The 26713-nt window shown below is 50.6% G+C and overlaps 1 protein-coding gene across 1 annotated transcript in view; it reads left to right on the forward strand.

The window, feature by feature from the left end:
- The first annotated feature begins 165 nt into the window (after positions 1-165).
- Positions 166-26713, forward strand: part of LOC130108432 (membrane-associated guanylate kinase, WW and PDZ domain-containing protein 3-like) — a 160702-nt gene continuing 134154 nt past the window's right edge. Inside the window, 1 exon segment of the mRNA XM_056275346.1 lies at positions 166-475. Coding sequence (XP_056131321.1) covers positions 169-475 — 307 coding nt within the window. The 5' untranslated portion in view covers positions 166-168.

A 26713-nucleotide genomic window follows, 5' to 3' on the forward strand; every position in this document is an offset into this window, starting at 1 on the left:
GGAATGGAGTTTCGAGACAAGACGGCAGATCGCGCCGCCTCAACTTCGCAGTCCGCAATGGTTTTCCTCAAGCCCATTGCGCTCTAAGGGGAATACTGGGATTTGGTCTCATTAGAGGACGGTCCCCCTTCTCGGACTCCTCTCCGGGTTTGAAACGAGGCGTCGACAATGTCCAAAACACTGAAGAAGAAGAAGCACTGGTCCAGCAAAGTGCAGGAGTGCACCGTGTCGTGGGGGAGTGGCGGGGAGTTCGGCACCGTGGTGGAAGTTGGAGGAGGCGCCGAGTCGGGAGAGTTTCCCCATCTTGGCCAAGTAGCGTCCGAAGCGATGGTTTGCCACGCCGGAAGGTTTCCCGGCCCCGGGGACGTGCTGCTGGAAGTCAACGGCACGCCGGTCAGCGGACTGACCAACCGAGACACCCTTGCTGTCATCCGCCACTTTAGGGAACCCATCCGGCTGAAGACTGTGAAACCAGGTGTGTGTTTACTCCCTTTGTTTTGAAGCACCATTCATGCCCCCTACCCTGCAATGCACACGCACACACACGCACACGCACACACACACACACGCTTGAACCTGGGTTCCATGCCTGTAAGGTGGTCTGCCTAGTCTAGACCCAGTATCTGCCCGTCTCACAGCTGAGCTTGTGTGTAGGATGCTGCTGAGGGATCAGGTGTCTGTACATCTCTGGGCACCTTTGCTGGTTGCAGTTTGTGAAATTCACGCAGGCAATTAAAAACTGGCTCCCCCCAGGCGTGTCAGACCGTGTTAGTACCTTAGGTTGTACCTGTTTCTGGTTGTCCGTCCTGCTGTCTTTTGGTGTCTCATCTTCTTACGTAGGACAACCTGCCCGTTGACTTGCAGTACAAGCTTAAGGAAGTGCAAAAGCAATCAGTCTGTGAAGGAAAATCAGGTGTTTTTTTGGAGAAGGGCTATTCTCGTGTCTAGCTCTATGGAGAGAAACGGGGGGGGGGGGGGGACACCTTCTTGCAAGGCTTTGAACTCAACGTCGGTAATCTTCTTTGCGTCCGAGCACAGATGTCGTGTCTTATTCTGTGCTGTTGACACCCTACAACCCCCCCACCCCAGCACCATCCCAGCAACAACCACCATGCACACACCCCTCCGGCTGCACACACACCCTGTCCCCCTTTGGCAGCAGCTCATTTAGTAGCTTTCGGCTTTTGTGTTTTAGCTGATGATTTAATAGCAATTTGCAAGTGCCCAAATGATGCTCTGCAGTCATCTCTACTGACAGTACAGGGGTTGTTAAATACGTCACTGCATACTGATGATGTTCAAATTAGCCGTCCTGTAGGAATGGAGGGTGTGCGTGTGTGTGTTTCTGTGTTTTCGGGGTGGGGGGGGGCTTCGGGTGGATTTGATAGATGCACTGCAGAATGGGGCATTTTCCAAACACTTGGATTTGTTAATGGGGGCCTTGCTGGCTTGCCAGCATAGGCCTCCCTCCCTTCAGCCTTGAGGTGAGTCCAAGTCTAATTGAATCAGTTGGACCCATATCCTTAAATCCCCTGGATGCTGCGCCGGCATGTGTTCGGTCTCGGCGAGACGGAGGCAGCGAGCGTTCACACCTGAGCTCGCAGCAATTGGAGCTCTTTGTTTTTGTTGTAAAGTGGATTAATCGTTGTGATTTACCTCCCACCTTGGCTGCTGGGTGTACCGTGGGCCGGTGGTATGCGTCAGTCTCAGCAGGACCTCGTAGGGACAGCATGAGGACAGAAGCTGCCGTGCTTGTGTTGGGTAGTGTTTAGACCTAGATAACAAGGCTGAAAATAAGCCTCCCAAGTTCAAATTCAATTTTATTGTCATGCGCGTTGGAATACAATGAAATTCTTGTGCGCTAGTTCTCTCTGCCTTGACACAAGGGACACAAGGATAGAGGACACAAGGACACGCCATCACAAAAAAAAAGACAACACTACAGACCTACATAGACTATATACACAGTGAATTCGTATATTATATACACAACGTACAGAACACGATAACACAACAATGTAAGGTGCATATGGGTGCGTCAGCTGTTCAGCAACCTGCCTGCCTGTGGAAAGAACCTATTATCAGTGAGACGGGTGGCGTGTGATTTGATGCTCCGGTAACGTTTTTTAGATGGAAGGAGCGAGAGCAGAACATGACGCGGGGTGGCTGGTGTCCTTAATGATGTTTTGGGCTTTCCTTTTGCAGCGAGCGTTGTAAATATAATGAAGTGGTGGTAGTTCCATGCCGATGATTTTTGCTGCTGTCTTTACAGTCCTCTGAAACAGTCTGCAGTCCTGAGCAGTCAGGTTGCCAAACCACGCTATGATACAGCCTGTCAAGACACTCTCCATGGTACTGCCATAAGAGTTCATAAGGGTTTTGGTATGAGTACCAAAACCCTTGAGACGCCTCAGAAAATGCAGTCTCTGCAGTGCCTTCTTGAGGATGCAGTTGGTGTTGGGAGACCATGTGAGGGTGCCTGTGATGTGTGAGACTGTCCACCAGGCCTTCAACAGATGACCCATTGATGGGAATAGGAATGTGATTTTTCTCATCTTTCTGAAGTCAACAATGATTTATTTTGTCTTATTGACATTTGAAGACAGGTTATTGTCCCCCCTTTCTTAGTCTCCACCCACACACTAAGTCATAAACCGTCCCTCAGTCTTACCCGTCGGGCTCATGTGTGACTGCCAGCTGGAGTCGATAGTCCATAAAAGTTGTGGCGGCAGTTTGTCAACGCAAGCCCTGGTACCATTTTCATGAAACAACGGGAAGGAGGAGGGTTTGAACAGAAGCCGCCACGTTGCGTTATTAAGATGCTTTCACAGGAAGGAGCACATTAAACGGTCATGTGGGACGTGTCCTCGACTTGTCCGCCGCGGGCATTTGTCTTAAGCTGTAGGTTTATTTGTAAACCAGCAAACGTATGAGCTTATTTAAAAATGTCTGCAAAATGGACAGAAGAGGGGCGTCCAGGTAGCATAGCGGTCTCTTCCGTTCCCTGCCCACACGGGGATCGCCGGTTCGAATCCCCGTGTTACCTCCAGCTTGGTCGGGCATCCCTACAGACACGATTGGCCGTGTCTATGGATGGGAAGCTGGATGTGGGTATGTGTCCTGGTCGCTGCAATAGCGCCTCCTCTGGTTGGTTGGGGCGCCTGTTCGGGGGGGAGGGGGAACTGGGTGGGGATAGCGTGATCCTCCCATGTGATACGTCCCCCTGGCGAAACTCCTCACTGTCAGGTGAAAAGACGCGGCTGGGGGACTCCACATGCATCGGAGGAGGCTTGTGGTGGTCTGCAGCCCTCCCCGGATGGGCGGAGGGGGCGGAGCAGCGACTGGGACAGCTCGGAAAATAGGGTGATTGGCCCAGTACAAGTAGGGAGAAAGAGCCGGGGGGGGGGGGGGTCGAACCCTGTGGAGCTCAGTAGTCGTAGGATCACCGTCCTCCTTGGGGCCTCGCCGCGTGTTTACATCTCTGTCCCCTCTCTCATGATATATTCATCCATCATCCATCATTAATGGCGCTGCCATGCCAAGATGAGCAGGCTGATGGGGTGGATCAGATGTCGGCTGACTGGCTTGGATGTTACCTCCAGATCTCGTGTGGGACCAAAGCTGGCCGGGGTGGGGGAGTGGGGTGCTAGAGCTGAACTAGGATTGGAAAAATAAAACCATTAGGGTTGAGAGCGTCGATTTCTGTTTTCCGGATATTTCTACCAAAGTGCTGGTAATGGTGCAGCCGTGGCGCTATGGCGGGCTCGAAAGTTGCCCGTGCGCCTCGTATTTTCACAACACGGCAGAAAAAAGTTTCAGCGGCCTGCGAGGAAAGCGCTCACATCGTTTCACTGCATGTGGCTCCCCACTGAAAACCGTCTTTCCCCTCTTTGCTCACTGTCCACCTTCTCCCCACTTTATCTTCTTTCCATTAAATTCCCTTTCCTCCCCCCACGCCCTCCCCCCCACGCTCCCCCCTCTCAATCATGCTGCCTCATCACTTTCTACTATTCCTCTTTGGTCTCCAGTGTTTTCACTCCTTCACTTTACAATTTCTTCCTTTACCGTCTCATTGTCGTTTCCCCCTGGCCTCTTCTTTCCTTTTCCTCCTCCCTTTTTTCCTTCTTTTCACCCCCCCCCCCCAGTACACTGCAGCTGTGTTATATTCTGATCATTTTCGCAATATTCACAGAAAATGTAACACAAAATCTGAAGGATTTTGTGAAGTGCGTCTGTGGTTGTGTCTCAAGGTGTGGCTGTTGATTAATTGTGTCTAGATTTCAGTTGAAAGTGTCTTGCAGGATGGTAACCAGTGTCCTTTTATTTATTTATTAAAAAAATGTCTCCCCAATTATATCCAGCCAATTTCCCCACTATTCCGAGCCATCCCGGACACTGCTCCACCCCCTCTGCCGACCCGGGGAGGGCTGCAGACTACCACATGCCTCCTCCCATACATGTGGAGTCGCCAGCCGCTTCTTTTCACCTGACACAGAGGAGTTTCGCCAGGGGGACGTAGTGCGCGGGAGGATCACGCTATTCCCCCCAGTTCCCCCCCTGAACAGGTGCCCCGACTTACCAGAGGAGGCGCTAGTGCAGCGACCAGGACACATACCCACATCCCACTTCCCACCCGCAGACACAGCCAGTCGTGTCTGTAGGGACGCCCGATCAAGCCAGAGGTAACACAGGGATTCGATCCGGCGATCCCTGTGTTGGTAGGCAACAGAATAGCCCGCCACGCCACCCGTTTTTTATCTTTCGTCATAGTTGAGATCACTGTACACATTTGCTCAGCAAAAACAGAAGGTGAAAGCGTGTTCAGAGTCCTCGTCTGGCTCCAGACCCGACCCGACCGTGTCGTCGTCATGCCGAGCCCAAAGTGAGCGATGGACGAGGTTACAGGCAATAACCTTGAGGACAGGCTAGAGGGGAAAGCATTGTTATAGCAGCTGTCGATTGCCGTTTAGTGACTTCTCAGTGACCGGTTCATTGATTACTGCTCTACACAGACTGTGGGTGGCTTGCCTTTGCCTCATTGGACCTAATGGGTAGCCCATTTAGCGCTCCCCTCCTGCAGCAGTGCTTCACACACCAAACACGTATGAAGGCTCTGAAGGTTTCCCGTCTGGGAGGACGGAAACAAAAGCCGCATCATCGGAATAATGTTTACCTGGTTTTTACTTTCTGGTAACCATGTTAGAATTTTACATACGGGAAGGTTGTTGTATTTAAAGTGGCAGTCCCGAAATTGGGAGATTAGCTAGATAATTTCTGGATGCCTCAATGTTTTGTTAAACATACTAAGGTGCAGTGGTATGGTACCTGCTCAAATGGTTACACAACCCAGTGAAGATAGACTCCGGACTACAAGTGTCTGTAAATGTGTGATTTCATACAATCGGGTTACCATCTAGAGAAATGCAACAAAAGTGAGTGTTTGTTAGTATCTTCCTGTTTGTCATTGCTGAATAAGACGGATAAATACAGAACTACCGTTTGGTTTGTTTTGTATCTCACAGGGTCTTTTTATCCCAGTAAGCATACCACAAAGTAAATTGTCTGTGTTCTTCGACTGGATGTTTGAGATCTACTGGTCTCTTAACATGCATGGAGTCCCTTTTGCAAATGAGGCCAGAGAATATTCCTGTGGATAAAATGTTAAAGGAATTGTTTTTGGGGGGTTTTTTTTCTTGCCACTTTTTCTCCCCCGATTATATTGGCCAAATACCCCACTCTTCCGAGCCGTCCCGGTCTCTGCTCCACGCCCTCCGCCCATCCGATCCGGGGAGGGCTGCAGACTACCACATGCCTCCTCCGATGCGTGTGGAGTCGCCGGCCACTTCTTTTCACCTGACAGTGAGGAGTTTCGCCAGGGGGACGTAGCGCGTGGGAGGATCATGCTGCCCCCCCCCCCCCAAACAGGCGCCCTGACCGGCCAGAGGAGGCACTAGTGCCGCGACCAGGACACATACCACATCCAGCTTCCCACCCGCAGACACGGCCAGTTGTGTCTGTAGGGACACCCGACCAAGCCGGAGGTAACACGGGGATTCGAACCGCCTTCCCTTTGTTGGTAGGCAACGGAATAGACCGCTACACCACCCGGGCGCCATGTTAAAGGAATTTTGGATAAGAATAAGCTTGCTTAAAGAATTGAGCAGGGGATAATTGTGCACCTTCTTGACAATTCAATGTTGCATCCATTAGCTACAAGGGTTTATTCCTCTGGGAGGTGAGGAAGACCCAAAGACAATCTAATTTGCTCATTTGTATTTAAAGTAGAGCAGAGCAAGTTCCCCGTTAAGTAGGCAGGCTTGGTTTAATTAACTTTTCTGCTGGTGGGATGATGGTGACGGCAACTCGGCGCTGTAGCCATCTGAAGCCCAGCGGAGAGGTGAGCATACATTGTGAGAATGTTGTTCTCCCACAATGCAGTTGGAGCTTTTCTGTGTAAGCTGCTGTACACCAGCAGAGAGGAACTGTCAGTGTCCCTCTGGTAGTGTGGTTTTTCCCCCAGACAAAAAAAAAAAAGTCTCTTATCTTCCATTCCAGTGACTACCTGTCTTGACAACTGCTTCTTCAAAGCAGCCCAAGTTCATCGCAGACATCCCCTACCAAAAAGTGTTCTGCCACTGTATAGGAACATGAGAGCTCCCTGCAAAATATCGCAGCACAGTGAACCGCCATAAAAGACAAAAGCTGCAGTGGAGGTTTAACTACGACTCGCTGAATTGAACATTGGTGACTGGTGGGTCGTGAAACAACGTGATGGTAACATAACAGCACTTGTTTCGGACACGACATCCTGCCCCCTTGTTCTCTTTGGCTGTATTTTTTCTCTTTGTTAGTCCACTTCAGCTGTTCCTAAGTATTATGTATTCACATTCTGTATTCAGCTGAATTCATCAGCTGCATCCAAGAAGGAATCATTTCCTCATAAGATGGTCGTAACATCAAATCTGTCTCGGAGGAGCCCTGCAACTTCGAATTGGGAAGGCTCGGGGTGCCACTGAGGGACTTGACGTCACCTGGAAGTGCACGTTACCAGACAAACTGAAGCGGGAATTTTTTCGAGCAGCCGTTGAGTCCATTCTCACTTGTGGTTCGTCTTCTTGGACCTTCACTAAACAGCTCGAATCCAGACTTGATGGGGCTTTCACCAGAATGCTGCGCGCTGCACTAAATGTATCCCGGAAGAAGCACCCTACCAAGAAGAGTCTCTATGGCAACATACCCGCCATCGCAAACACTATCCGTGAACGAAGGGTTGGTTTCGCTGGAGGAGTAAGGAAGAAGTTGCAAGCGGCGCTCTGCTTTGGTCACCCAAACATGGAAAGACACGTGTGGGAAGGCCTGCAAGAAATTACATCAACCAACTCGTTGACGACACAGGATGTCCATCTGAGGATCTCCCAGCTGCTATGCAGGACAGAGACGGGCGGCGTGAGAGCCATCCGAGGACACTCGACCTGATGATGGTGATGACTTCTTCAAATACCTACAATAGCACTCGACAACTTCGAGAAACTGCTTTCAGTTTGTCTCTTTTATAAGAGACGGCACTTAAGGAACTGCCGTTGGCAGGCAAAAGGACGTTCTTTACGTCCAATAGCTTTGCTGCGTTATCTCTCGATATATGTGTTATGGATGTGTCGGGGAATGTGTGTGCGTGGGGGGGAGGCGGGGGCCCTTTTGTGTGTATGCAGCAAAACCTTTTAGGTCACGCAGTAAGAGTCCTAATCTAACAGCCACAACATGGAGATTATAGGAGACCACTAGGTTTGAGGATGAACTTGAGCCACATGATGAGGACTTGTGTCAAATAAAGCACTTTTACCAAAAATGTGCTTCGGTGAGAAGTCTTGGATCGCCATAAGGTCTCGTACCTCATTCTCTCTCCCAACCCCCAGCTCTCAGCATGGAGGGCACTCAACATACCAGATGCAAATGGAAGTACTCACACCCTTGTCTAGTCGTCTCTCCTACCGCTGCATCCTTTTAAAGTGCTGTGTGTGTGTGTGTGTGTGTGTATATATGTGTGTTCATAAGTAGCATGGGCTGCAGCTGACCCCCCCCCTCCCCTCAGCTGCTCTCCAGGCTCATTCCCAAAACTGTCACACCGTTTCATCCTCCATCCGTCTATCCCTCCATCCTGCCAGCCCATCAGCGGGAAGGGGATGGGAGTGAAAGCGGATGGGCACACCGAGGCCCCAGACAGCAGCAGCTGCTGTGAATACCCAAGCATCTCTCTCTCTCTCTCTCTCTCTCTCTCTCTCTCTCTCTCTCTCACACACACACATCTTCCCATCACTCCTTCTCTCCTCCTCCTTATCAAGTCAGCTCCTACCTCTCCCTCTGTGTCTACCACAGCCCTCCACTGCGGCTCGTGCTCAGCATCACCTCACACCCCTCTTCGCTGCTTCATCTCTGCCTCCTCCAGCCCTATATTTCACTCTGCTCCTGCTCCTCCTTCTAGAAAGAGAACAGACAAACTCAGTTTCACTCAGAGGGGGGGAGGGAAAGGTGGTGAGTTATAATGGTCCTTTTTTTTTCCCTCTTTCTGGTCTCCTGAATCAGTGCTTTCATAACCTCCATGCAAAACAATGCCCCCTCATAACAGAATCCATCCATGTCTGTAGTGTGTCAGAGCCTTGTGATGACCTCCAGTCGGGGGCCCAGTAAGAGCGCCATGTTGGAAATCGACCTCCGTTGCAGAGTGATTTGGGCGTCCTATTCATTACCGCAGTGCAGTAATGAATAGACCAGCTACAAAGATAGCTTCTTCTTTTTTCAAGATGAGCCTATCAGTGGCAGGCTTACTTAGATAAGAGGCAACCTGACTTGGCAGGCATATTTAAAGGCGGTGGAGATGAGTGTGTGCTGATTCACCGAAACTGCCTCTTTCTACTTGACTGAGTGGTCATGGTGCGATGTCAGCAGAACTCGTATGTCTCCAGGTAGCCGCTGATGGAAACTGTGTGTGTTGTTTGCCTATAGACACACACACACATACTCTTCCTCAGAGACTCCCGTACGCTCCCTGATGTCCCTCCCTCCCTCTCTACGTGACTCTAAATTGGTCTTGCTCTACCCATGGGCCGTCCCTGCAGCTGTTTGTCCCCCATGAAATAAGATGAGGTCAGCTTGTAAAACGGTGTGCATGAATAAGACGGCCAGTGCCTGGCACCTCGTCGATCACGAGGAACAATGGCCTCTAATGCTAAGCTGCGTATATATCTGCTATGGCAGGATGAGTGAACGGCCCGGCAATGGCAATTAACCCCCAGTGTTAACGCGAGCCAAGTTAAATTAAATCTCCGAGTCGGTCGCTCAGAGATGTAGTTGTTCTGGAAAAGCAGGCAGACAAAGGAGATGATATATTATCACCTGGGGGGGAGGGGGCGGGTTGTTTCCATCTTCTCATCTATGAACCCTTTCATTGCTCACTGGACGGAGCACGGCCACTAGCTCCCTGATAAGAAGCAGTCAATGCCCCCCGGACTGAGAGGCTGAGAATCAGCAGGAGGCAGCTGGGATTTCCTAGGTTACTATCGCGCCACAAGTGGCTGCGAGAACAATGTGCCCTTTATAATGGCAAAACACCAAACCCTAACCTTGATGACAGCCGGGACGAATTGACCGCAGGCAGACAAATTTAGTGTTTGTTCTACTCTCCGTTCCCATCAGGGGCGGTGAAACCATAAAGCACACGGGGGGGGGGGCTGGGTTACGGATTCTTTCGTGAGGCGGATTACAGATGGGCCCATCTGAAAGACAGAGGGAGAAAATGGGCTCTTATGAAGAAGTTCGCAGATGGGCACGTAGAGAAATGTAGATGGAAGGACGCAGGAGACCGATTATCTGATAGTTGTTTTCTTTGGGGGGGGACCGAGTCGTGTCTTCCATTGATGCATACTTCTGCAGAGAGCCCATTTGGCGGCTGGCTCTGTGTGAAACGTAACCTCGGTGCTACAAAGGCGATAACAAAACCAGAACAGTGGCTGCTGGCACATCCTTGGCCAGACAGAATTTTCAGAGAAGCGATTCTCTTTTGAAGGAGATGCCGACTTGAAAAGAGTGAGAGAGAGAGAGAAGGAACTGGGCATAGCCGAAGAGAGAGGAATTTGGGGGGGGGGGGCGAAAGTGGGCGGAGTAAGCAAAACAGGAGGTAGAGGAAAGAGCGATGAGAGAGGGAGGAAAGGAGCACTTTGAAGTACACCGTAGCAGGTAGTATCGGAGGAGAACTAGGACAACATGGACGATGGAGCAAAAATAACACAACTTCTACCGCCAGTAATCACTGCAACCTTGTTCTTACACCGTTGTGACGGCCTGAAATTATTCTGTCCTGTGCTCAAACGAGCCGACTCTTGTTATTGCAGACTTAATGCGCGGCCCTGCGGGTAGACGAGCGGTTGGCTTTTCCAATCTTAATGTCTGCAAATAGCCGTCACTCAACTCTCCGCGTGAGCTGCCGGCGTGTGAGCGCGCATAAGAATGAGAAATTAGGGCACATCTGAGTTGCTCTTCAATTGTAGTGGCCTTTTGAGGTGAAATACAATCAGGGAGATTAGTTGTGTGCTTTGTGGGTCGTTGGATGCTGTCTTTTGTCTCTTCCGGTTTTGATTTTACCCAAGTCCACAGGTGTTTGTTTCCATCTTTCTTCTCTGTGATGTTTTAGGCGTAGCTATAGGGGTGGTCTGTTCTGCTCTGGGCGGCACGGTGGCACAGTTGTGCAGTGGTTGGCGCAGTCGCCTCACAGCAAGAAGGTCCTGGGTTCGAGCCACGGGGTAGTCCAACCTTGGGGGTGGTCCCGGGTCGTCCTCTGTGTGGAGTTTGCATCTTCTCCCCCCGTGTCTGCGTGGGTTTCCTCCGGGGGCTCCGGTTTCCTCCCACAGTCCAAAGACATGTAGGTCAGGTGAATCAGCCGTACTAAATTGTCCCTAGCTTTGAATATATGTGTGTGTGTGTGTGTGTGTTGGCCCTGTGATGACCTGGCAGCCTGTCCAGGGTGTCTCCCCGCCTGCCGTCCAATGACTGCTGGGATAGGCTCCAGCATCCCCGTGACCCTGAGAGCAGGGTGAGCGGTTTGGATAATGGATGGATGTTCTTTGGTTTGTATTATCTTGTATATTCTTTCCTTTACATCTCAAGGGCTGGGTTTGTAGGGGAGAGATGGTCCTGTAACTTATCACCGACCCCTGTCTCTATGGTCTTGAACATGTCTGTTTCTGCATTGTAGTCCATTGTTTACTCTATAGGCAATAAAGGAACTGAGAAGACTCCATGTCATCGTTCAGTTTCAAGGCTGGCCACGGTACGCCGCCTGGCTTGTGCTCTCACCCGTGGCCCTTCATCAGTCCTCTTACTGCCAGTGAAGCCCACTCAACTGTTTTGACCGTGCCACTCCACCTCAAAGGATCGATTTTCCAACCTTTCTACTGGTGCCTGTTACACCATCTCATATCAAATAGATATAAAACCCACCACCTCCCCAGTGCACCATCACAGCAACCACCCACTCCAGCCAGCTGCTGCCGTGGCCCCCTCCTCTCTCAGCACTGCATCACTTGTAGTATTTCTGCCAAACCCTGGCGTGAGAACTGTGAAGGAAAAGTGGGCATTTTATGTCTGACTGTGTATACATTTCATCTTTTTTTCTCTTCTTTTTTTTTTTGAAGGCCAAAAATCAATCCGGTTACCATGTGATATCACACATAGCCCAGGTAGATGGTAGATGTTCCTGTCAGTCGTTAGGATTTCAAAGTAAAGTGAAGGAGATGCTTGTAGGGTCCATGTCCATGCTTTTAGCGGACTTCTGACATTAGTACAGCTCCGTGTTAGCAAAGTTGTGTCCATGTAAATGATGTTTTATACATGGACAGATAGAAGTGGAGAGAAAATTGTGTTGAGACAACATGTCTGCACAGAGATCGGTAACCTAGGTCGGGTTTATTTTCAGTCAGTCTGAAGAAGTAAATGTCCCTAGGCAGAAGATGGAAGATTACCTTTTTCCTCATCCTGCTATCCATATGTGGCGTGTAGCCCCCCCCCCACCCCCCTCCCTCCAGTGCAGAGATGTCATTCTCGGCGGAGGTGAGCCTCTTGAACTCTCCACATTGGAATTCATGGATGCCTGAATCTCTGCCCAGCCAATTTGGGTTGCTTTGCTCGTTAGCTCTCCTAACAGGTTATTGATCGAGGTCCAATCTCATTCCTGTTAAGTTAGCTGCAGCATCCGGATCCACACAGACCCAAAGCCCCTGATCTCCACGAATAGAAAAGTATACCAGGAGGGCACATTCCCAGACAACTGTGCATACACAAACATTCATGCAGTGACACACACACACACACACACACACACACACACACACACACACACACACACACACACACACTCACACTCACATATGCTCACACTCTTTCTGAGCTCCTTCCTTTTTCCATGCAGAGAGAAGACTTTGTGTTGACGAGCATCAACCTGTCCTCGTCTTCTGTATTCTGATCATGATTGCTTTTTTTCCTGTTCTCCACTAATATAGGTAATCCCAGCTGAACTGCTGATTTATTTTTTTCTCCTGAAAGGGGAAGAGGTCATAAATAATATAGCCATGGCACACACGCACGCACACACACGCACACACACGCACAAATGTATCCTTGTGGGGCCCTCTCATTGACCCCCATTCATTGACATCCCTTCCCTAACCTCTTAACCCTGACCGTAACTATGCAAACGACATGCCTCACCTTAACCCTTACCCTAACCCTTAACCTAACCCTAATTCTAACCTTAATCCCAAAACCAAGTCCTAGCCCCAAAATAGACCCTTGTGGGGCCCAATAAAAGTGCCCCGCAAGGTAGGTGGTTTCTGGTTTTTCTAACTTAAATGGGCCATTTGGGCCCCATTGGGTAAGAAAAACGAGTACACACACACACACACACACACGCACGCACGCACGCACGCACGCACGCACACACACACACACACACACCGGTCCCCAGGCCTCGGAAGCTTCCACCAATTCGCTAGCTTAAGCTAATGAACTTCAGAGATCACAGCCATATTACTCACTGTTCAAAGTTGGCAGAGGGATGTCTCTTTTTCTTATTGAGGCTGTGATGATGCAACTGTCAGAGTATCCATTAACAAGGAATTATTCAAAACTGCTCATGCTGCAACTTGGCATATTATCGATTCAGCCATTGGTTGTGATGTGAGGCGACAAATTGATGAGCTTTTGAACAGATGCTGTGGAGAAAACAGACATCGTCCTATTCAGGGTTTCTCTGTTTCTTCACTTCCTGTCGTGGAACCTTGATGATGAGGGAGGCCTGAGGTATGATGCCATCTAGCCAGAGGAGCCGTTTGGGTCAGATTTTCTCCTATGTTTGGAGATCAGTGATCCGCTCCAAAGCACATCCGTGTATGCCGTTCTCACATTCATAATGATGCTTTTGTTAACTAGATTGAGATTACAACTTAGTTTTGGCTCCGTCACTCGTGATCTGTCAAATTGTGTATATGTCAGTGGCAGCTGGTGCTAAAACTTTTTTTGAGGGGGTGCAATGTACCTTGGCGCAGCACACCTGACAGCTGCTTTAGTATCCACACAGTCACAGAGTTATTAAGAAGGACAATGTAGCCTATAGATTTTATCAGGGTTCGTAGACGGTGGATGATTGACAGTCGAGACGAGGTGTGGTGGTGGGTGTGAACATGATTGTCAGCCATGAGAATTGTCCAATCACATAAGATCAAAATAACATTAAAACAATACCAATTTGCTGCCAATAAAAATGGGAGTGTCGGGGGCGCACAGAACTGCCCCCCCCCTGGAAAATCTGAAGAAACCAATCAAGACAGCAGCCTCAGGTCACCTGCTCGCCAAAAGTTCGAGGGCTTACATAAGGTATCGTTTGGCCGGCGCCCCTCACCCAGGAAGTACATGTACTCGGCCAGAAATCAACCAAACACCATTTGGAACCAATATTTAATGGCTGCTGACAGACTGACAAACACTTTTATTTCATAATTATTTGCATTATACAACTGAATTATATTTAACATGTTGAAGTAGATTTTCCTCTCTTGATGTTTGAAGGGGGCGGCGCCCTCGCGCCCTGTACTGGCCAGCCGCCACTGGTATATGTGTAGCAAATTACCTCAGAATCTGGTTGACGGAGCCCTCCAGTTAATTTGATATTTCTTCCCATGCGCACGATGGAGAGTTGCTCAGTGGTCGTTGGTGAATTGTCATGAGTGGAATGCAGATATTTGGGGTTTGTTAAGTACAGTGTGTGCTGCTTCCACTAGTGTATTGTTACCAACAAGTGGTTGTACTGGCAGTTGTTTCACATTATTTTGTCGTGCACCTTCCAACTGCAAGGCAGTGGCGATATCCTTTAGTTCAACAGAGCCACGATCTCTTTCCCCTGCTTTTCTCGCTGGCATTTCACAGTTCGGGCGTTTATCTGACACTTCTCGAGGGGTGACTCTCAAACATACAATGACTGAATAAGATGAAATTCCTAGTTTGCCACCATTTCTAGCATTCCAATAGAACGCCTTTAATTCAATGCCACAGGTCGTGGCCATCAGAGGAACCTCTGTGACACCCTCATATCATCTCACAACTCACATCTGTTCACTTTGCCTCAAGTACTGCTGCCCTTCATACACTGTGTGTGTGGTTGTGTGTGTCAGTTCGTACTATTTTATCAAGAACATCGCGTCAGGCAAATTTGAAGGCCATGTTCCTAACGCCAGTCATCCATCATGCTTCCTGACACATCTCCTGTAAATGAAAAGTGGTTTGAAGGTGACATGATCTTGGGGTGTCGTAACCCATTGTGATTCCAGTCAGGCGTATACGCTGAAAGATCTTCTCTAAGAATGGCCTTTTGGAGGTGAAGTGCTAGTGGAATCCACAGCCTCCCTCTCTCTTCACAGATGAGGTGAGCTTAAGTTATTGGAGGAATGTGGCTCAACAGGTGTCATTGTATGTGCAGTGGATGCGGAACAAGAACATGTTTTCTCTCCCCCCCCCCCCCTTGTTTAAACAAACGGGGTGCAAAGGTATCACACGACTTGCTAAGGTATTTTAATGGCCTCGTCTAAATGGGGCTTTTAGACTGGGAGGCCACATTACAACTGAGACTAATTACAGGGCTAGTTAATGGACGCTTGTTTTGCAGGAACCCTTGTCTCTCTTTCTCTCCTTTCAAAACGGCATGCCTTGGCCGAGAGAACAGTGGAAAAACTGGACAGAAGAACTGCTGCACTCCAGTCTGTTGGATGTGAAAGGTCTCCCTTTTGGATGAGAGCGTTGCCTAAAGCGAGAGCTGTGATCCAGGCGGGGCCCGTGGCCAGCCCGGTCCTGCTCTCATGCTATCTGGCTTTCTCTTGGCTGCTCCAGGGCTTAGCAACGCTGTTAGGGGATGGATGGATTCTGTTTGTGTGCCCAGGCTGCATAAGAGGCTGTGCATGAAGGGGGTCCTCAGGTGTTGGCAGAGTGGCACAGCTCTCTCGCACTTAACGCTGACAGCCAAGCTTGAGGGGACAAATAAACACACTCCTCCAGTAATGGGCATGGCGGCCCGAAACCACACTGTCACACACTCTGCACACACAAATGGACAGACACACAGCCGTGAACTGATGGATGAAGTTGTGATAGTTGTTGACAGCCACCCACCCTTGGATTGACCTGCATGACCCCCTCAGAGGACTCTAGCGTGAGAATGCTCCAGACTGGACATAAGGGAGTGAGGGAATACATCCTCCTGTCACGAAACATGCAGACTTTCAGGTTCTGTGTGTTGTGATCACAACCTGTCTCGTCATTTGAGTCATTTTTTAAAAGCAAATATGTGGTTTGCTGTGCTTGCTTTGAAAATTGTGTTTTTATTTGAACTATGCTGTGCTTGGATTTGGAGCTAGCAAAGTGAAGCCAGTCTTTTTATTTGCCCATCACAGACGTGTTTGCTGGTACACAGTTGTTTTCAATCAAAACTCAAATTCAAAATGCAGAACTCAAATCTTCTCAAAATTGGTCTCAAGTTTAAGTGGTTGGGCTTGCATGACCTATTTGAACATTTTTAATGAATTTGTTTTGTGTGAAGCAAGTAAGCAAGCAAGCACAGCAAGAAGGTCCTGGGTTCAAGTCCCGGGGTAGTACAACCTTGGGGTTCGTCCCGGGTCATCGTCTGTGTGGAGTTTGCATGTTCTCCCTGTGTCTGCGTGGGTTTCCTCCGGGTGCTCCGGTTTCCTCCCACAGTCCAACGACATGTAGGTCAGGTGAATCGGCCGTACTAAATTGTCCCTAGGTGTTAATGTGTCGGCCCTGTGATGGCCTGGCAGCCTGTGCAGGGTGTCTCCCTGCTGCCGCCCAATGACTGCTGGGATAGGCTCCAGCATCTCCATGACCCTGAGTAGGATAAGCGGTTTGGATAATGGATGGATGTTTTGTGTGACTATATAGTGACAGGCATGGGTGCAAGTCCCTGAATACTGGGATGGCATCCGGCGCTTTACCTGTATCACCGTCCATAGGGTTAGTGGTTGTGTCAGGAAGGGCATCCGATGTAAAATTTAGCCAAATCAGTATGTGGACTGACAAGACCATACCAGATCGGTCGCAGCTCCATACCGGATCGACCGAAACGGTCAAATCTGCTCTTGCGACCCCTAAGAAACAAGGGAACAAGCCGAGAGAAGTTTTGTTTTGTGTGACTATACAGTATCCAAGTATTCTGTTTGTGTTGCTATAAACTAAGCTGAGCTCGGTGAGCAGCTAATGAAGCTAACATAGCCCTCATACTACAGTGTTAGCTGATTACAATACTTAGATCTGATTATTGCCTTTTCTTGGGACAAGTTAAACCAGCAGCAAATTACAAAGGGCCCCTACATTCTTTTGTGCGGGCACATTTCAACCTGCCCCCCCGCCGGCTCCGCCTGTCGTCTTTTTAATGTTACAGCGGTCACCAGTTCCTCCTGCCGGTCGTGCACTGTCACTGACCAAATCCACTTGCGTTGTGAATGAATCGCGCTCCTTTATAGTTGACATTGTGTTGATTTTTAGGAGGGGGGACTACATCGAGTCAAAATTTGTTGTCGGCTTATTTGAGCACCCAAAATTAAGATGGAACAAACATTTGCCTGCCTGGACTTTTTTTTCTTTTTGGTCTTCCAGTATTAACAGTATATGGAATAGCTGCTAGTTTAGAGAATGCTTTAAAAAATCCAAATGCAACTTGATTGATTGATTGATTGATTGATTGATTGATTGATGCTGCCCCTACGGCTACCACTACTACTTGTATAATACTATCAGAAATGTGTTTTCAGGGCATCCGGGTAGCATAGCGGTCTAATCCGTTGCCTACCAACACGGGGATCGGCGGTTCGAATCCCTGTGTTAGCTCCAGCTTGGTCGGGCGTCCCTACAGACACAATTGGCTGTGTCTGCAGGTGGGAAGCTGGATGTGGGTATGTGTCCTGGCTGCTGCACTAGCGCCGCCTCTGGTCGGTTGGGGCGCCGGTCGGGGCGCCTGTTCAGGGGGGAGGGGGAACTGGGGGGGGGGGGGTAGCGTGATCCTCCCATGCGCTATGTCCCCCCTGGTGAAACTCCTCACTGTCAGGTGAAAAGAAGCGGCTGGCGACTCGTGGAGCAGCGACCGGGACGGCTCGGAAGAGTTGGGTAATTGGCCAAGCACAATTGGGGGGGCGGGGGGGAGGTGTTTTCGTAAAATAATTTTCAAATCTCAAGTGCTCCAACGTGTAAGAAATCAAACCTACAACTTAGTCTACACCTTAAGCACACAAACCAGTGTAAGTACATCACACACGTCATGTATCGGCCACGGCAGTTTCTGACAGCGCCCTCGCTCAGCGTCGGGCTCTCTCACCGTCACCACTGCCTACAGCCCCCTGAGAAGCAGCGTCCTGCAAGACCAAGGAATCAACCCGACAGCTGCTTGTACCGAGACGCAGCCTCCCGTCGCCCCTCGTCTTCACAGCTCCTCCGGTCCCCCACCAGTGTAGGCGATGTCTTGCACTGCCTGCGCTGTGAGTCACCCCCCGCTGATGAATGGCGGCCCGTGGACGAGAGAAGCGACCGTTAAAACCCCGCGAATGAGATCACGGATACATGCGGTGATTACAAATGGAGGCTGCTGTCGTACAACCGGCCATAAGGGATGAGTATCCCCCGCAAACCCCCAGAAGATCTCGCCGCACAACACGCGCGCCGGGTCGGGCGGGTGGGCGGGCTTCAGGTCTGTATGTAGGTCCCTGCTACGCGTGGTTCATCGTTCAGCTCACCTTGCCTCTTGCCCTGGTTAACTCAGTGCCGTGTTTGTCCTCGCCGCCTCATTTGTGTTTGTCTGACTTGCTGTCCGGTTTTATCACCGAGCGCCGCTGCGAGCATATGCAAATACACAACCATCTCGGTCTCTGACAGACACCGGCGTGAGTCCGGGTTTGCATGCATACATAACCGATCATCACCGGAGTTGTAAACAGGGCCTCGGATAACCGCGGACAGGCCTTGGCTCGATTTGTGTGCGAATAGGGAGCGAGGCGGAGGGAGCGACGGGAGGGAGGGAGCGAGGCGGAGGGAGCGACGGGAGGGAGGGAGCGAGGCGGAGGGAGCGACGGGAGGGAGGGAGCGACGAGAGGGAGGGAGTGACGGGAGGGAGGGAGCGAGCGGGGATGGATCTGAACTTTGGTGTTTACAGACGGGCTGTTTGCTCACCGTTCTCATTATGCTTCCCGGGCCTCGATAGTGTTGTCTCAGAGGCAGGACTATATTTTACTCCAAGCCCTTTTAAAGTTCTGCTGCCGGTTTAATTCGAATGAGGTCACGGCGAGCCATACCACACCATAATCTAACACACACACACACACACACACGCACACACACGCGCACACCCGTGTAGCGGCTGTAAAGCATGCAGCTTCTCGGCTAGCGATCCAGCCTAGCGCCCCAGCCGTTTCTATTATTGGGATGTGCTCCTATTCATCCATCATCGGCTGCTTGCTGATGCGGGATGGCAGGGCGCACAAGTGGCCCCCGCACTTTTCCTCCTCTCAGCCCTCGATGAAAACCACCTCCACCCCGTTTCCCCCCCCCTCCCCCTCCTTTTTCTCTTTTTTTTATCTCTTCTGACCTTCTGTTATTTCAATTGTTCCTCCACGGGGGAGATTGTGTGGGAGATCTGTAGAAAGCCGTGCCGGGAGCTGTTCCTCCTGGCAGGCTGCTTCAGAGAGGAGGAGGTCAGCGGACGGCAGCGGGGACGAGGCCCCTTTCGGCGCGACTCATGTCGGCGTCGTCAATATTTGTCCCTTTCAGTGAGCTCACAGGGACAGGGGGAGTCTTATTTTGGATGTGTAATCAGCCGCTGGTTTGTCCTCAGGCGTGCTGGACCGCCGGTCCCTGCCGTCCCCGACTGCAGCACAACTGACTACGACGACTGACCGATAGGAGCATTCATTAGCATCGGAGACGGGGCGCCGCTACCACAGCGGTCAGTTTACCTCTGCGGTCTCATGTAAGACCGATCCGCCCCTCCTCTTCGTCCCCGGAGGGAGCCAGGCCTGTTAGCAAATGCAGAGAACTAGCCCCGCTTGTTTTCGGGTTTCGGTAGAGTTCCTGGGCGGTGTTGTGTTTCCAACCGGAGCCTGTTTTTCAAGATTCGACCGCGATGACGCTGGTCGCCGTCTGCGACTCTCTCTGCCGTCCTTGCAGATTTCAAGTGGAGATAACTGTCGTAGCCCGTAGCGCCGTACGCCTCCTGGTTTTGGCAACCGCGGCCCGGGTTTATATCCCCTGTTCCTCTCTCCTTGGCAACTGGCGAGACCCAACAAAGCCGTAAGGGATGAAAGTATCGAGCCACAAAGCCGAGCAACCGACAAATTGGGTGTCAATTACGCCGGATGACATCCAAGCTCTGGGAGTGGGGACATGACCTATTCTTTCTGTCCCTTTTAAAGGTTTAAACACAAAGCCTACACCGGCAGCGTGGGGTTTATCATAACAAAACAGCTTGCGTCCATACAGACTCCAACCACCCGAGGACACTCGGTTAGCGCCGCGGAAGCCCGTCGTGTCTTTTGTTTGTTTTGGCTGGAAACTGGTGGCCTTCTGGGTGACGTCACTGTCGTCGAGACTCTCAAGTTTATTTTGTGCAGAAAGCGTCGAAAGATCGGTCCGGAATAAAGATAACGGGCCTTGTGAATGAATAGGAATGTGCACTTGTGTACACAGGTGTGTGTTTACGTGCACCTGTGTGTGTGTGTGTGTGTATCCAAGGACACCGGAGCAAGAGGGAGGCACAGCACCGGAGCCAATTAGGCTTGTTCCCTGATCCCTGCCGGGTCTCTCGGGGAGGGGGGGGGTCTAACTTCCTGTCTGGCAATGCAGTACTGCAGCTGGCTCCTGTGTGCATACACAAACACACACACACACACACACACACACATTCACACACACTGGCTGCTGCAACGCAAAGCTGATATTCCATCACGCCCTGCAGAGCTGCAATTTTTACATTATTTTGTTTCAACTATTTTTTTTATTTTCTTATCGACGGTCAACCTTGCAAATATTCTAACACTTGTTCCTCCATCTCTGTTGCCCACTTCACACCCAGTGCTCTGTCTTTCTTTCTGGTTTAAGAACTCTGGCGAAGGCCGCCTGGTGAAGGCCGTCTCGCGCAGTCTAGTCAAAAGCTGCTGCTGCTGCAGCCCCGTGCAGTAAGGGCTCGTTTGTGGTTTGTCGCCGCCTCTCTCGGATGGCACCCGAGCAACTGCGCCGCGAGTCGTGATGAATTGTTTATTGCGCCAGAGCATCATTTATGAACAGAAGCCTTGTTCGGCCTCACAGCAAGGCGGTAACGGCAGCTCTGCACGGAGACGGCGTCGGTTTGACTTCGTGCGTCAGGTGGTAAGCGGTCGGGGCGAAAGCGCCAAAAGTATGTAAGAGAAGAATGCGTGTCGGTTGTACGGGGGGCGGGGGGGGGGGGACGGGGGGGACGCCGTAATGAAGACGAAAAGGCATTTAGCGTTCGCAGTAGCAGGCCACAAGCTGTTCCACTCCACTGGAGGAAACTAAATGAAGGGAAAAGGGGGGAAAGGGGGGGGGGTTGTGGGATGAAGGGAGGAGCTGGAGTGGAGCAGGGGAGAGACTGGAGGAGATGCAGGGCTGCAGGAGAACGTGAAGAGGAGTAGGAAGATGGAAGACGTTCCAGGCCCCATCTGGGAGGGGGGGGGGTTTGCAGTCTCCCAACTGCGGTAGGTCTAGAGCCGACATCATCACCAGCCCCCCCCCTCCTCCCTCCCCCGAATTATGGCTATTCGAAAATAATGACGAGCGGTAAATGTCACAACAATGGCGTGGTGATTAGAGCCGCCGCGGTCGCTCGGCCGTGTCCGTTTCTCACCGGGTCGTTGAGCTGGACCGATCTGGTTACCGGACTTTTAACTGGCACCGTGTAGGCGAATCGGGCTCCTGCACGGACGCAAACACGCACGCACATTCTTCCCGAGCCATAAAGCCAAGGCGTGTGTCATCGTCTGATCTGAAATTTAATGGCGGAACGAGGCGCAGGGCGTAGGCAGCGACGGGGGACTGTGTGTTTTGAGTTGTGCGGTATTTATGTGTGTGGGGGGGGGGCGCCTTGGTGTGTGTGTGTCTTTATTTTAATGTGCTAAAGTGGGTTTGTGTGTGCTGGCAGGTGCAAGTCCCGTGTGTTTTTCACTGAAGGCCAAAACACCGATCAGAGTCCAGAAGCCATTGTTAAACTCCAAAGTCCATTAAGTCCAAAGCTTAACAATGCTCTACTACTGAGTCTACCGAGGCTTTCTGACCCCCTTCCTCCCCCGCCTTCCATTCCAGCGCTCATCTAGTTTGGGTGAGGTTTCTTTTACATAGTGTGTATTTGATATCCATCCATCCATTATCCGAACCGCTTATCCTGCTCTCAGGGTCCTGAGGACGCTGGAGCCCATCCCAGCAGTCATTGGGCGGGGAACGGGGAGACACCCTGGACAGGCCGCCAGGCCATCACAGGGCCCACACACACACACACACATTCACACCTAGGGACAATATAGTATGGCCGATCCACCTGACCTACAGGTCTTTGGGCTGTGGGAGGAAACCGGAGCTCCCGGAGGAAACCCACACAGACACGGGGAGAACATGCAAACTCCACACAGAGGACGACTTTGGATGACCCACCAAGGTTGGACTACCCCGTGGCTCGAACCCATATTAGATATTAGATGTATATAAAAAAAAAACCCACATAGTTGTAGTACTTACAGTGGTTGACATCTATCTAAACCTTACGGTAACACTTTCTATGAAGCTTGCATCTATAACCTCCTATAAGCATCTATAACGCCCTATAAGTGTAGCTATAAGTCATTGTAAGATTCATTATAACCATGTATATGCCCTTACAACACCTCATTACCACCTTTATGACACATTATGTCAATTTATGGACATTATAGATATGTCATCATTAGCCTGTTTATCTGTTAGATGTCATAATGCATCATAGCCAACTTGTTTTGCTGAAGTTCTGTAGAGATGCATAATGAGACTTCAGTGCTATTTCACAGTCTTCAGCCATAGCCGTTAGTCATTGTAATGCACATTATAGGACAGTATGGGCGTTATAGATGCAATAGATGCTTATAGGGCGTTATAGATGCTTATAGGGCGTTATAGATGCAAGCTTCATAGAAAGTGTAACCGACCTTACAAACCACATGTACATGTGCATACCCTGTATTGTTTGTATGCATACTTTAGTACACGCACACACACACACACACACACACACACACTGATCCTTCCACAGACGGTAAACACACCCTATGTAAAGGTTCTAGCGGCAATCCAAACTGAAACCAAGCTTGACTTTTGCGTGCAGCGGTTACTGCAGCCACGGTTTCTGCAGCCGGAGGGTCCACATCACGCCTTCATCCGAGCCTGACACACAGCGGCTGGCGAAGAGCTGGTCTTCGGCAAAAAAAAAGAAAGGAGGAAAGAAAACCCCTCGTGATTTCGGTTGCCTTTATGGTTTTAACCCGCAGAGCTTTTAACTAAAAAGCGTCGATCTTAATGGGCCGTTGTTGCTGAATGTGCACACCTAACCCCCCGGTGGCGTTTCTTCAGAACAGCGACATTCCAGCCGAGATAAACCCAGGCCGAGCTCTGCTGTGTTTGATGGAGAGCCAGTTTTCATATTTATTAAAAATGAGGGATTAGTTTACATGGGAACAGCGTGATCACGAGAGCGGCATGTGACCGTAAACCACGTCTCATTTTAACGTGGCTGCCAATCATGGCAGATTACCCTCGACTAGCGAAGCACAAGTTCAGCATGTGATGCTTTAAATTGGGCCCTATGTATTATCTCGGAGGGCTTTGTTGGTCACATGCCAGGCTGCGGGGCTGACCCGCTGCCCGCGAGGTGCACATCAGGCATTTCACATCACTGTACGGGATATTTTCAAGGCCGATTCTCTGCTGAGGGTCTGTTCAAACAGTCACAACAACTCACAGGTACGAGGGCTGGGTGATGTCTACCGAACTGGCACGTGGCGATGTCCACGGTGAGGCACCGCAACGGGCAGCGGTGTCGTTGTTGGCGAGCGGTGGCGGCTACTCCGTGTATGCAAAATACAGTAAGGGTTATCGCAACCGGCTCACCTTTAAGGGTGCTCGCCCCTGTGCCGCCCGTGAGCCAGTGGCATCGCTCTCTCCTCCTTTCTCCTCCCGCAAGGCACCTCCCTCCAAACTGGGCTGACTAGCGCCCCCTCTGGTTGGCCGGGGGCGCCTTTTCGGGGGGGAGGGGGAAGTGGGTGGAATAGCGTGATCCTCCCACGCGCTACGTCCCCCTGGCGAAACTCCTCACTGTCAGGTGAAAAGAAGCGGCTGGCGACTCCACATGGATCGGAGGAGGCATGTGGTAGTCTGCAGCCTTCCCCGGGTCGGCAGAGGGGGTGGAGCAGCGACCGGGGCGGCTCGGAAGAGTGGGGTAATTGGCCGGATACAACTGGGGAGGAAAAAGTGGGGGGGGGGGGATGGCAGTCAGCCCAGCGGAAGTGAGCGGATATTGATCAGTGATGGTGGCAAATCACCGTGCATTATGGCGGCGACAAACCCGGTCGCTAACAAAGGTACCGCTTCTCCCAACTGGCCGTACTTTGGGTTTTGGCTTAAGAGAGGGACAACAAGTAGACACCTCTGAAGTGGTGTGCAGGGTCTGCGCTGATGTAATCCATACAAAAGATGGACAGACGACGAATCGTCACGCATACGCCATCACGTGCAGCTGGCCCTCGCAAAAGAGCTAAGTACCATGTGTGGCCGTACCAAATTAGTGTGATATTTTGTATGTGTGTGTGTGTGTGTGTGTGTGTGTGTGGCAGGGTGCTCACTGGTGTTGGTGTGGTAACCGGGGGGTGACTTTTAAATCACGGTTAGGAGAGGGCTCGGTGATCCATGGCCGTGGTCCGTCGGCCGGACCCTAATTGATGATAGTTGCTTGTTTGAAGCTGCTGTTTCGTTGAAACTGGTCAGAGTGACTGACAGGCGGCGCTTTGACCTTGACCATCAAAGAGGGCCGACGTGGATCTGGCGGTCTTTCCAGCCCGCTGTTGTTTAAACATCATTTCCCCCAGGGCTCGTCCCAGTAGACGGCACCACGGCCAGTAGACTGGTGGCGTGTGTGGACGTGATGCTGAGGAGGAAAAGATGGAGGAAGAGCAGAGCAGCGACTCTTCATCAGTAGCAACATACCAGGGGTTTTGTTTGGTATGTTGTAGTAGTCAGGATGAAAAATGCCCTGGTGAAACACGCTGCCTGGTTGGATAACTTGAAATGTAGAGAATTATGGCGTGTGTGTGTGTGTGTGTGTGTGTGTGTGTGTGTGTGTGTGTGTGTGTGTGTGTGTGGTAGAAGATTTGGCAGACATGGACCTTAAGGCTGGTATTTCAGAGCAGGCCATATGTTAATCCTAACCCATTACGACCACATGCCTCATTGAACAAGTGAAGGAGATGGCGAGGCGGGGGCGCTCAAGCTTTTGGCTCTTCTTTATTGGGCTCCTCACAGCTCAGCGTGCAGGCCAAGTGAAGCGGGTCGCGCCCTGTGCCCGCCAGGTGGTCGCTGTTGCTGCCTTCGGGCCAAGACATCTTATCCTTCAACAAGGTTGCACAGTTTTGATGCTCGGGGGTGTTATTATTAATTCACAGTAATTACACAACTGAAGGAAATGTCTCTCCTGACAAAGGGCGGGAAGTTGGACTAACATAGCCTATTGTTTGGGAGTGTGTGTGTGTGTGTGTGTGTGTGTGTGTGTGTGTGTGTGTGTGTGTTTAGGTAGAAGAGCTTTGGATGTGCTTGCCTGGCTGGACCTTGTTTGAGGGTCAGGAAGAACAACAGGAGTTGTTGTTCAACAGCAGATGCTGTACTTGAGTGGAACCCAGCTGGGGTTGTGACTTTATGCACAACACACACACACACACACACACACACACACACACACACACACACACACACACACACACACACACGCGCGCACACAATTCACTTAGCAATAACTTGGCACTGTGCTATCTGGACTGTGAAGTGTGTGTGATTGTGGTGAATGGTGATCAGGATGTAGGTGCACGAGAGTTAGGCTAGTTGTGTTGACTTTCTGGACATGCCGCGGGGGCGAGCAGCCACGTCTGTGGTTCAAGTCTGAACTTTGAACCCTCATAGCTGAAAAAAAAAAGAAGCCAAACATAAAGGCAGTTCTGTTGCGGTTGCAGGAGCCATTTTGGGGTTGCTGGACTTGGGCCTGTTTTATAACTTGAACGACCGCACCAGAATCAGGCCAGAATCAGTCCACCAACACCTCTGACAAAGCTAATTCTAATACTTAGATAGTAAGTTGTGATTTCGGACTCATAATAACTATGAATTTTGTCTTGTGTGTGAATTTCGCTGTTTTAAAAGCGCTATGCAATCACATCAAAGTGCACACAACTGTTAAGTAAACAAACAAGTGTGATAATTGTGTGATAACGTGGTAACTCTGTGATAACACGAGTTTCCTCCTTAAGACATCAGAATCCACCGCTAGAACACCGGTAGCCTCGAGGGTTCATCGACCAGTTGAAACACAAAATTAACCAAACATTTTATTTTTGGGCATCTGATGAGGATGCCTCCTGGGCGCCTTCCTTTGGAGGTTTTCCAGGTACGGCCAACTGGGAGGAGACCCTGGGGTAGACCCAGAACTCGCTGGAGGGACTCCATGTCCAGTCTGGTCTGGGAACGTCTTGGGATCCCTCAGGAGGAGCTGGAGGGCGTTGCTTGGGAAGAGGAACATCTCAAATGGCCTACTTGGCTTGCTGCCACCGCGGCCCGACCCCGGAGAAGCGGCTGATGATGAATTAATTAACTAATTAATCAGAAACGATTGCCCAAAGTGCCTCATATACTGATAATGAGATTGCAAACATCTGGTTGTTACTTTTGGTTTTATTTCAGTTTTAACTTGATATTCTCCCCAACAAATGCACCCAAGTTGCCAAAGTCCGAGAAAATCGATCTGGCCCCGTGAAATGCCCTGCTCGATGCCCAGCTGATTCAAGCCTGCCAAGGGTGTGCCAGACTCGGCCCAGGTGCAGAG

The sequence above is a fragment of the Lampris incognitus genome, chromosome 2 (genome assembly GCF_029633865.1).
Source record: "Lampris incognitus isolate fLamInc1 chromosome 2, fLamInc1.hap2, whole genome shotgun sequence".
NCBI lineage: Eukaryota > Metazoa > Chordata > Actinopteri > Lampriformes > Lampridae > Lampris > Lampris incognitus.